The sequence below is a fragment of the Platichthys flesus genome, chromosome 2 (genome assembly GCF_949316205.1).
Source record: "Platichthys flesus chromosome 2, fPlaFle2.1, whole genome shotgun sequence".
Taxonomy (NCBI): Eukaryota; Metazoa; Chordata; class Actinopteri; order Pleuronectiformes; family Pleuronectidae; genus Platichthys; species Platichthys flesus.
In genome coordinates this window covers 469296-482157 of record NC_084946.1, presented here as the reverse complement: position 1 = coordinate 482157, position 12862 = coordinate 469296, and the positions used below count along the sequence as shown (strand labels likewise).

Below are 12862 nucleotides of genomic sequence, written 5' to 3'. Positions count from 1 at the left end.
TTGTCTCTCCATGGAGTCGAACCAAAGACGAACCAGAGACCTTCTCTGCCCATAGTCCAAGTTTCTGCCACTCGACCACCGCCTCTCCTCATGCATCATCAAACTAGTAATCTACACATCACTCCATGCGTTGCTCCCTTAACTACAGATGGCCTGCGAATGTCATGGAGTTTTACAGTGAGTTAGACAGTTTAGGTATGATTTTAATCTCCACACATCAGTGTTGTAAACAGTTCTCAAATTAATTATAGAATTATGTTTTCACACTGAGAGAAGTGGAAAGACTTGATTTGGACTGTTATCAATAGGTCTGTGGGAGATTATCACCTTGAATAGTACTGATGAGGTAGAAAGACATTTTATGTATTTGTACAATGTTGTATTTCTTTCAGCACTTTTATCAGAAGGGACTTAAAATATGTACATTTAACCATGAGGATATAAACCAAGACCACAGTACAACAGTCCTATCTGAAATCTGTTGTGCTTTATACACAACACAAAACATTCTTTAACAGTGCGTTGTTTCTCTTCATAGATGAAGAACTGCAGCACCTGATGTCCTCAGCAGCAACATGGTGGAGATCTGATTTGATACACTTTAGATAAGAACCCAGTGTTTTATATTTCTGCGTTGCCATAAGAGACAGAACATGGTCATCACAGCTGTGTCCTTCAGGCTCGTCCGTCCCTAATAAAATGAGAGGAAACATAAAAATAATCAGATCATAATCATTTCATCTTAGGAAATAGGTAGTGCACATCATTTTCAAATTCTCTATGAACACTGTCTGTTCTAATAAAGTTACAAGGCTATAATGTATTTATATTTAACAAAATAATTCAGGGAAGTCTGCCTGAGATTAACGATGTAAACACTAGTAGACACGGTTATTTTTCACTGTAACACGTGACAGGACATCAACACCGTGACTCTGAATAAAGAGCCTTAGGATACGTAGTGCTCCTTTGCACAGCTGCTGTTACAATGTGTAGCAAGTGCTAAATCTCCATTAGTATAATAGTAATGAAAATCACCCTTCACATAATTGAACATTTATTTTCCATGTGAACCGCTTTAACACAGTTCAATTCCGGTGCAAAATACAACTTATACAGTATTTATTAGAGCTATTATTAGTAAACAGATCAAACAAATAGCAGTACAACGCATCACACGTGCACCAGCATGCAGTCTCACTGTCGCTATGGAATTGTTCTTAGAGTGTGTGCCGCGCACTGTACTCTGCACAGTCAGTCCACAGTGTCTCTTTTGCTTATCATCACAGTCAGTCAGAAGTGTCCGTTTCACTTACGTAGCAGTTGAGAGATGCTTTGTTGGAGCTAGCAGGAGCTAGCTAATAGCCAGTGCTGATGTTGACAAAGGCAGCGGCAGAGTTCACACAGGAAGAAACACGAGGGGAGAGGGGAAATAGCGTGGAGACACTCTAACCTGCTGAGCGAACAACGTCCACAGTAACTCTGACGCCGAACTCTCATCCAGATTCGCCAACAGTTCTCCGGTTCCCCGTCACCCACAGCTCCGCAGCTTGTCACGCTGTAACTTTTTTCAAAGTCTTATGATGCGTTCACTTGCAGCTGTGTTCAATTGAGTTTCGTTTTTCATGTCGAGATGATGACCTCAGCTGCCAAGCAGTTAATCATCATGATGAAAAGTCACAGCAATCTTACGCCTACACTATCAATATCTTGAGACCCATTTCACACAGTTTGAAATGGTTTCGTAAAGTGGCTGAATAAAAATAACTCCAGGTGTGAGTTGACCAAAACAATGCGGTCTAATGAACCTTGAAACTATCCAACATAACCTATTGCTTTATCTATCATCATATGCTTACATGCCTCAAGTTTTTTGTAATATGTAATTGTTATAAAAGTTACCGTTTATTTATCACGTCTAATGAACAGATTGAAGCAAGATAACTCGACAGTCTTGTTTTGGTTGTGACATTATTTTTTTTAATGAGTTACTATCAATACGCTACACGTGTACGTTTCATGTGATAGTAACTGTTTCACCAATATTCTGATACAGGATGGTATATCCGCCATTACTATTTTCACATCGTTTATTTAGTCTGTCATGGAGTTGTAGAGTGAATTAGACAGTAGTGATAACATTATAATGTCCACACATCAGTGTTGTAAACACTTCTCCAATTAATTATATAATTATGTTTTCACACTGAGGGAAGTGGAGAGACTTGATGTGGACTGTTATCAACAGCTCTGTGGGAGATCATCACCTTGAATATTACAGATGAGGTAGAAAGACATTTTATCTATGTGTACAATGTTGTATTTCTTTGTCACGTTTTATCAAAAGCGATTTAAAGTATGTGCATTTAACCATTAGGATACAAACCCAGACCCTAGTACATCGGTTCTAGCTGAAATAAGTAGTGCTTCATAAACAACACAAAACATTCATAATAGTACGCTTCTGCTCCTCATTAATGCAGCTCCTGATGTCCCCAGCAGCAACATGGTGGAGATCTGCAGCTTCATGCTGGTCAACTGGAAGACAACTGATTAAGATTAAAAGATTAAGATTAAAATCCATTTATTCATCCCAAACACATGCACAGACATGCAAAGGCACACTCATGCAGGTAGGGAAATTTAATCGCTGCTTTTTACCCATCTGGTGCAGGACACACAGAGCAGTGAGCGACCATGTACGGCGCTCGGGGGAGCAGATGTTGGGGGAGTGAGGTGCCTTGCTCATGGGCACTAGAGAGGGTAGGGAGACTCTTGGATTTTTGGACAGATCAATCCAGGTTCGACTTTTGTTGTCTCTCCATGGAGTCGAACCAAAGACGAACCAGAGACCTTCTCTGCCCATAGTCCAAGTTTCTGCCACTCGACCACCGCCTCTCCTCATGCATCATCAAACTAGTAATCTACACATCACTCCATGCGTTGCTCCCTTAACTACAGATGGCCTGCGAATGTCATGGAGTTTTACAGTGAATTAGACAGTTTAGGTATGATTTTAATCTCCACACATCAGTGTTGTAAACAGTTCTCAAATTAATTATAGAATTATGTTTTCACACTGAGAGAAGTGGAAAGACGTGATTTGGACTGTTATCAATAGGTCTGTGGGAGATTATCACCTTGAATAGTACTGATGAGGTAGAAAGACATTTTATGTATTTGTACAATGTTGTATTTCTTTCAGCACTTTTATCAGAAGGGACTTAAAATATGTACATTTCACCATGAGGATATAAACCAAGACCACAGTACAACAGTTCTATCTGAAATCTGTTGTGCTTTATACACAACACAAAACATTCTTTAACAGTGCCTTTCTTCTCATCATACATGATGAACTGCAGCACATGATGTCCTCAACAGCAACATGGTGGACATCTGCATCTTCAGGCTGGACAACACGAGGACAACCTGCACCAGCTACATGTTTTCCTCCCTTGACTAAAGATGGTTTGCAACTGTTTAGGGTTGGTTCATTGCTAAGTGTCATGGATAATAGAGTTAATTTCTGTAATCATTATGGTTGGTTAAAAATATAAACACTTATTAGAAAAATGTTTATCTTTTGTTTTCTGATTTGATACACTTTGGATAACACCCCAGTGATTTATTTGTCTTCTTTGCCATAAGAGACAGAACATAGTCATCACAGCGCTGTCCTTCAGGGCACATCCATCCCTAATAAACTGATAGGAAACATAAAAGAATATAGAGGAAGTGTTAGTTATGGACAAAGTGTGTATCATTATTTCCTGTGGACAATCAACTCTGTATTCGAATATGCTTTTGGATGAAACTGTGCACTACCATGACAATGAATGTACAGTATGGAGTTATTTCACATTCAAAGTATTGCATATATTATTTAATACACAATGTATTATGTGCAGTACTTTGCCATGGTTGTTTGTAATTAATGAAAAGAGGTCTGTACCTGAAGTCGGTGTTCAATGTGGTTGAATTCCAGTTGTCTCATGCTGGACATGCTAGAGAAAATTTCAACATAAATATACAAATGTCTAAAGTCATACATGTGCCAGGTTAAGTCCTTAACACACTTTAAATGGTATAAAAGGAAGTGTATTACTTCAAAGTTAAACAGATCATAATCATTTCAGCTTAGGAAATAGTTAGTGTACATCAGCATCAAATTCTCTATTACACTGTCTGTTCTAATAAAGATACAAGGCTATAATTTATTTATATTTAACAGAACAATTCAGTGAAATCTGCCTGAGATTACAATGTAAACAGTGCAGGCAGCAGAACGTTTAGCTTTCTCTGTAAGACATCATAACAATACTCTGAATAAAGAGCTTTGGAAGTTGAATTCCCCTTTAAACATCTGCTCTTAAAATACAGATGTGACTTTAAATACGCACGATTCAATTGATCACTGTAAGTCTGTTTCAGTAGAATAACTAACTGTGTAACATTGTCAAGTCAAATGCCTTGGCGAGTGAAACCATTTTATAGCAATAGATATCCTGATGGAGCTAATTCACCGGACACACACAGTCTCCTGTCTCAGATTTAACCTCATAAACTAACGCATGCCACTGCTGGGCGGACCTACTCATGTCGGTTCATATCGGTGTGTGTCGGTAATAGTGCCGTTCGCATTAAACAGGAGTTAATGCCCCAGATCGGAGTTCGTATTTAGCCTCCATGCTAACGGACGTTAGCTCGAATGCATGGTACTAAAACACCCTGCGAATCACTTCTACACATCTAAATAAAATACTGAGCTTGACTTACCACAGAAACGGGAGCGCAGACGTCTTTAACGTGTCCGTCAGCAGAACAAGCAAAACATCAAACTGTGTTATTCATCCGATACTGAGTGGGAGGTTTCGAAAGTCTCGAGTTGTGTTCAATGACACAGGAAAAAGTAAGGAGAAGGGAGGGCGCAGCTCACTGTGACGTCACGTAAATTTCAAACCACTATATCGCTTATTATAGCGATATAGAGGTAGTTACGAAAAAGTTCACCCCCTCAGAGTTTTAATGAAGGAAGAACATAGCGATTGAGACTAAAACCAAAGTTTGAATAATGCTGTAAACAGGTTTAATTCTACTCTAAAATTGGGCATTTTAACATGGGATTCAATGGGACTCTCTCCGACGAGCTGATGAACTTTCAAGCCATGCCATTAATAAACCGCATGATAAAAAGTCACAATAATCTTATGGCTACATTATCAATGTCTTGAGACCCATTAAACAAAGTTTGACATGGTTTTGCATATTGGATGAGCAGGAATACATCAGAGTGTCAGCTATACATTTCCTGCTGCCACCAGGGGGCGCTGTCATTTTAAGTCACGATTTCTGTATAGATGTCTTCATATCGCAACTATTGTCTTATGTGTCTAGTTTGGACTTGATTAGACAAAATATGTCCAAGATACAGAAGCTCGTGTTTTAGTGCGTTTCACCGAAGTCTCATCAAACTTTAGCGCCACGCCACAATCACACGGTTTGACGAAAAGTCGATCTTTCAATAACTTTAGATCTTCATTTTGTTGTGATGACAGTCGTCTAAATATTAAGTTGATTTGATAAAAGCTGTACGACTAGTATATAAAAACATAAAACGTGACAAAAACAAGACTTTTCCTGCTGTCACCAGGGGGCGCTGTCACTTTAAGTCACGATTTCTGTATAGATGTCTTCATATCTCTACTCTTGTCTTATGTGTGTAGTTTGGACTCGATAGGACAAAATAAGTCTGAGATATAGAAGCCCGTGTTTTGATGGCGTTTAATCAAATTTTCATGCCACGCCGCGGTGAGACGGTGCGACGAAAAGTTGATTTTTTTGATAACTTTCAATCTCCATATTGTTATGATGACACGCGTCTACATTTCAAGTTGATCTGATGAAAACTCTACAAGAGGTAAATCAAACAAAAATTATGGAATATGGCCAAAATGGCCACTAAATCAAAAATAGCGGGCTTCCTGTTGCATTTTTCACAATGCTCCAAGAGGCTTTTCTGTATGATTAGTCACGATACACCTTTCGCCAGATTTTGGTGAAAATGGGTTATGTGGAAACCTAGGGGCTGGGTTCCAGGGGGCGCTGTTGAGCCATTTTGCCACGCCCATTTCCAAATACCCCAGCATACGTAAATTTCCACCACTTTCTAATTTACTGCAAAGTTTAGCAACTTTTTGAGCACGTTAAAGCCCTCAAAAAGCCAATTCATTCGGACGGAAAAAAATAATAATAATAATAATAATAATAATCATTTCAATTTCAATAGGGCCTCTCACCGTTTCGGTGCTCGGGCCCTAATAATCATTTCAATTTCAATAGGGCCTCCCACCGATTTCGGTGCTCGGGCCCTAATAATAATCATTTCAATTTCAATAGGGCCTCCCACCGATTTCGGTGCTCGGGCCCTAATAATAATCTTTTCAATTTCAATAGGTCCTCTCACCGATTTCGGTGCTCGGGCCCTAATAATCTTTTCAATTTCAATAGGTCCTCTCACCGATTTCGGTGCTCGGGCCCTAATAATAATAATAATAATCATTTCAATTTCAATAGGGCCTCCCACCGATTTCGGTGCTCGGGCCCTAATAATAATCTTTTCAATTTCAATAGGTCCTCTCACCGATTTCGTAGCTCGGGCCCTAATAATAATAATAATCATTTCAATTTCAATAGGGCCTCCCACCGATTTCGGTGCTCGGGCCCTAATAATCATTTCAATTTCAATAGGGCCTCCCACCGATTTCGGTGCTCGGGCCCTAATAATAATAATCATTTCAATTTCAATAGGGCCTCCCACCGATTTCGGTGCTCGGGCCCTAATAATAATAATAATCATTTCAATTTCAATAGGGCCTCCCACCGATTTCGGTCATCGGGCCCTAATAATAATCATTTCAATTTCAATAGGGCCTCCCACCGATTTCGGTGCTCGGGCCCTAATAATAATAATAATCATTTCAATTTCAATAGGGCCTCCCACCGATTTCGGTGCTCGGGCCCTAATAATAATAATAATCATTTCAATTTCAATAGGGCCTCCCACCGATTTCGGTGCTCGGGCCCTAATAATAATCATTTCAATTTCAATAGGGCCTCCCACCGATTTCGGTGCTCGGGCCCTAATAATCATTTCAATTTCAATAGGGCCTCCCACCGATTTCGGTGCTCGGGCCCTAATAATAATAATCATTTCAATTTCAATAGGGCCTCCCACCGATTTCGGTGCTCGGGCCCTAATAATAATCATTTCAATTTCAATAGGGCCTCCCAACGTTTTCGGTGCTCGGGCCCTAATAATAATCATTTCAATTTCAATAGGGCCTCCCACCGATTTCGGTGCTCGGGCCCTAAAAACACTTTTTCAGCATCGACAGATATCACTACTTCAGGGGCGTGTATGGTGGGTTTAGAATAAATAATATTTAAGAGAGTACAGGCATTATAGAACAGCTGGTGTGTATAAGTGGTTGTAGCAGTGCAAGAATTGAGATCAAGAAGAATGAATACCATCATTATTCCCTTAACAATGAGTAATTGATGTGAAAATTACCACATCTGTAGCTGGTGACATTTTTGGTTTGTATAAAAATATGTTATTTATCCATGTGTAACTGGTGTGTTTCTGTTACAGTTGAGAGAGTGATCAGTCCTCCAGAGGAGCCTTGTTATCTCTGGTTCATCTGTGAAGCCGGCGACCTCAACCAGTTTATCCTGTCTCGGCAGCCTGACCCACAAAATAATAAGCTTGACCAGTGCTGTCGCTTTCCTGCATGAAAATGATATTGTTCATCAAGATCTTAAACCTGAATGCCAGAATGGATCAGGTTATATGTGCTCCTTGACCCTCAACCAAGAAGATTTACAGGTATGTGTTTTTATTTTGCCCCTTTGTTTCGCTGACCTCTTCAATGAGTTGTCTGTTGATCTATATGTCTGTGTGGTGCAATATAAACTTTGGAGCTGAAAGACCTTGGAGAGGCGGTGGACTAGTGGCAGAAAGTTTGACTATGGAAAGAGAATCCAACGGTGGTCTCTGGTTCGACTCCACGGAGTGACAACACAAAAACATACCTGGATACATACCTGGATACAACACCTGGATCTGTTCCCCACTGTCTCTAAGTGCCTACCCCACCGTCTAAGTGCTCCTGAGCAAGGCACCTTACTCCCACAACACCTGCTCCCCGGGCGCTGTGCATGGCTGCCCACTGCTCTGAGTGTCCTCCTGTGTTCACCAGATTGGACAAAAGCAGAGAACAAATTTCCCCCCATTTTGCATGTCATGTGTGTGGGACCAATAAATGTATCTTATATTCCTTTACAAAATGTTAGCTGTTTTTTTCTCATCAATCTGAAACATGCGTTACTATGCATTAGAATGTGAAACATGGGGTAGGAAAGTGGTTTCTGAACTGAAATATGACAATGTCTGCTGTGAAACTTGGCGATTGACTATCTGCTGGATTTCATGATCATATATTAAGAGAATTTTTGGGGCAGATCCCAGGTCTTTTGAAGTAGTAGATTTTTTGGTCCGATCACCTATAGCAGGGTCTATGGCCATTTTAACGCCTGACTAAGATGCGTCTTGGGTGATCGAAGTGACCGCTTATTATCGGATTTCTCTTCCCTGCATTATATGCAAATGAAGACCAAAGGGTCTGTGTCAAAGGTTTCAACTGGGATCTCAGCAGCTGCAGTGACGCTGTGCAGGATTTTATAACTGAACCATATGAGCAGCACGCACACTTCTCTGATTGTGTGGAAATCTGATCACAGATAGAAGAAAGTAGGGCTGCACGATATTTTGAAAATATGCAATAACGTTGTTTAATATCGCAATGACGATATGACTTGCGCTAAATAAGCATAAACGGTCCCTGGCTATTGACACAGAGACTACAGACAGCTCCACTATGGAGGACCATACATGACTTAAGTAAAAATAAATAAATACAGAAATAAATAAATAAATGAATAAATAAAAAAGGAAATAAATACAGAAATAAATAAATAAATATGTTACTACCAAGAGAAATGTCAAAATAAATGTCTTAAATATATTTGCACATTTATTTATTCCCTGATTACATTTCCTTTTCATTTGCAGTGTCCTTATGCTAATGAGAAAGGCTGGCCTAACCGCAGTCTCATGCAGGATTGGTCACAGGAGTGTAATGATCCAGCCCTACATCTGCCTCTCAATGCTGACTGGTGTCCAGTAGCTGTTTGCAGCATTGAGTCAGTTCACACTTAAAATGAACTAGTTCAAGTTCAGAGGGTTAGTTAAGGTTATATTTTATTGGGATGATTTAGGTGTCAGTAGTCCTGACTGTGAGCCTCACGTCTCGTGTTGTACTGAGCACAAGGAGCGTGCCGAGAGGAGGAGGAAACAGAAACTCCAGCTCGTTACAAACCACCTGCAGCTTCTGCTCTGATCATGAAGCCGCTGATCTCTGAGCAGATGTGACCAGAGAAGCTCTGGTCACATCAGAGCTTCTCATTAAATAAGAGAATATACATTTATTTAAATATACATTAAATAAATGTATATTTATTTATACATTTATTTATTTTTACTTATGTCATGTATGGTCCTCCATACTCCACAGCCAGTCTGCAGCACCAGCAGGTCGGGGGCAGACACCAGGGAGCCAGGCACAGCTCCAGCAAGGTCTGAATGTCTTTCATTTATCATCTAGGTTTATCCACCTGATCGGCCAAATATATTGACATGCAGAGCGTGACTATGTGGCGCATGGATCATTATTTTCCTGATAACATGAGCTTAGACGATCTTAGATGATAAATATCGCACACCCCTTGAAGAAAGGCATTAATATCAGAGGAAGAAGAGTTCTCACATACTACACCATTATTGACAAAAACTAAATTCAATCATTGCTACTCTCTATAAAGTACTATAAACATTGACACACTTCTTCATTATGTTACAACCTTTTGATTTTAATTTGCATTACCTTTCATTAAACTGATGTTTTTATCCAAAGCCACTCACAATAAGAGCATTCAACCATGAGAGTACAAACCCTTAACAATAGCCAAAAAAAAGAGCCAATCTACAAAGTGCAACATGTAAGAGCCTAAAATGGACACCGTTTTTTGTTGAGATGTGTCTTTAGTCTGCGGTAGAAGATGTGTAGACTGTCTGCTGTCCTGATGTCAATAAGGAGCTCGTTCCACCATTTAGAAGCCCAGCAGTCTTGGTGTAGTTTGATAAAAGAGCTTTTGGCAGCAGAAATAGTGGCAGAGAAGGAAGAGAGAAGAGATTGATAAGAGAGTAGATCATCCAGGTGTTTAGATTTTCACCATTTGCTGTCTGATGTTCACATAGTGGCAATGTCAGCATGCACCGAGTCAGACAAACATGAAGCTTGGGAGGACTTGCGCATCTGTCGTGAAGTAAGAGGATAGAGAGAATCAAGCGAGGAGGACAAAATAGAAACCAGAGTGTCAGAGGTGGGATGCATGAGTGAGAAAGAGTCAGATGAAGGGAGGGCTGAGGAAACAGATGAGGCTAAAGAGGAGGGAGAGAGGGAGCGGATGCTGCAATGGAGAGTTTGTCAGATTGTGAAGTCAGGTCAAGGTCATTTTCATGATGTTTACATGCAACCTCATAAATTCTGGAGCAAATCAAAACACTAAGTTACTTCATGTACTGATCAGGTCCTGATAACTAGTGATACGTCTTTATTAGTTCCAGTGAGACCAGAGTGGAGGAGGACACAGAAACTCCAGCTTGTGACAAACCAACTGTAGCTTCTGCTCTGATCATGACGCAGCGGCGCTGATCACCAAGCAGTTTAGACCAGAGAAACTCTGTGTTTTACTGTTCTTCTACAAAGTCACTGGCCAGTTGCTTAACGTGAAAAGTGCTCTGATCTCACTGCGTCCGTTGCTCAGAGCGAGTGACTGGGGACGGGTATGGGTACATGGACCGGGTCATTCTGCGCATGCGTTCAATAATTAACGCGTTAACTCCAGAAATGAATCATCCAGCATTAATTTTGACAGCCCTAATATACATATATAATTCTTTGCTGCAGGGCTGGGCGATTTATTGAATATACTCGGATGAAGTGCGGCTTGTACCACTTGTGATGTTTAAAATTATTATATGGCAAACATCAAGTATAAATAGCACTTGCATGTTTTTTTTTTACTTATTATTTATTTGGTTTTCAACAGAACAATATGCATTTTCAGACAGTTACCTCCTTGTCCATTTTACGGCTGTATATAGTATTGTTAAACATGGTATTCAGGTACAGCGTGCGATGCATAGAAAGACCAACAAACATAAAATAATGCTCACTCCAAGATATAAATAGGGGGAATAATAATAAATGATTGATTACATACATAATTTATTAAATTAAAAGAAAAAAGAAAAAACAAGTAAAATGAGAATAAGACCAGGGATAAAAAAAAATAGTAATGGCCCTCTCCAGAATGTAGTATCATAGGTGCTATATATGCTATTCAGAGAGGATGGTGTATAATGTATGCGAGGAAGGATAGTTGACATAACCATTCAACCAGAGGCCTAGAGCAAGATAAATTAGTAACCCTCATTGTCGTAATAACGCAGATACAGGACCCCATCGTAAAGATAGACTTTTGGAGCCTTAATGAATATGTAATTTGCTCCATTTGGTAGATGTTCCATACTTTTTGGGTCCATATATTGTATGTGTGGGGGGGGGGGGGGGGTCTGGTTTGAACCATTTGATGGTTATACATTTCAATGCTGCTGTATGTTTAGCAGGTATTCTTTGGCCCTCCCTTCTTCAGGCATTGCTCCTAATAGGGCTACTGGGGGGTCTTGTGGGATGTCCTGTTGGAATATCTCGTTGAGGGCATCAAAGACATCTCTCCAGTATGTGTTTAACTTAGGGCAGACTAAGAATATATATGTGTGATTGGCCGAACTGTCAAGTCTCGTCCTGTCCGATAAGTTGTTTCCCCTGGGTGTTCATGGTTTATGTTTTGTGTTGTTTGTCCCTACTCATCTCTCCTCTTGTTTCAGACTCCTCACTCCCTCCCTCGTGTGTGTTCCACCCTGGTGATTGTCAGCTCCTCCCCGATTGGTTGCACCTGTTCCTAATCACCCGGTGTATTTAGTCTCTGTGTTCCTGTGTCGCGTTGCCAGTTCGTCTTTGTATCTTTATGTTCCTAGCGTCCCAGCATTTCTTTCTGATAGCTTTCTTGTTGCCGACCACTGCCTGTTTAACGGTTCTCGTCTCTGCCTTGTCCCTGCCGGATCTCCTGCACCTTCGCCGACTGCCTGCCTGTGTACCGACCCTGGACCTTTACTTTTACGAACTCTGCTTCTGCCTGCTCCCTGTTGGATTCACGTGCTCGTGTCTGGACTGCCTTTACGTGTTCATTATTTCAGAAGTAAAACTTGTTAACTGCTCCTACCTGTGCCTCCGTGTTGTGCGATTGGATCCTCACACCACACTGCACCCCTTACACGAACGTGATCCACAGTTCCGCTAACACAAGTTGGAGTGCGTCGGGCCCATCTTGGCTAATATTTCTGGTGTTCTGAAGAATCTGGTAATTATTTTCCATTTAAATTCCATCTAGGTATTTGAATTTGTAGCTAGGTGTGCCTCTGTGCACTTCCCCTCCAAGGTATTCTGTGGTATGACCGTGTTCATTTCAGCCTCCCATCTCTGCTTTATCTGTTTTGTGTTGTTAGAAAAGTTCTCAATTTCAGATATCTGAAGAAATCTGTTTTGGGGAGATCAAAATCCCTTTTCAGCTGCTCAAATGTCTTGAGGTTGTCCTCATTAAATAGCTGATGCAGGTA

At 40.5% G+C, this 12862-nt stretch overlaps 1 protein-coding gene and 1 long non-coding RNA gene across 2 annotated transcripts in view; one reads left to right on the top strand and one right to left on the bottom strand.

Moving 5' to 3' along the window:
* The window catches only part of LOC133974203 (serine/threonine-protein kinase PDIK1L-like), a 146054-nt gene extending 133508 nt beyond the window's left edge, over positions 1-12546 (top strand). Inside the window, 4 exon segments of the mRNA XM_062412145.1 lie at positions 7655-7763; positions 7765-7888; positions 12074-12134; positions 12224-12546. Coding sequence (XP_062268129.1) covers positions 7655-7763; positions 7765-7888; positions 12074-12134; positions 12224-12546 — 617 coding nt within the window.
* LOC133973560 (uncharacterized) lies at positions 1969-4895 on the bottom strand. The gene is made up of 3 exons (XR_009924577.1): positions 4780-4895; positions 3956-4007; positions 1969-3707 (listed from the first exon to the last, which is right to left on the bottom strand). It is a non-coding gene; the product is annotated as an uncharacterized LOC133973560 (long non-coding RNA).
* Positions 12547-12862: the final 316 nt, after the last annotated feature.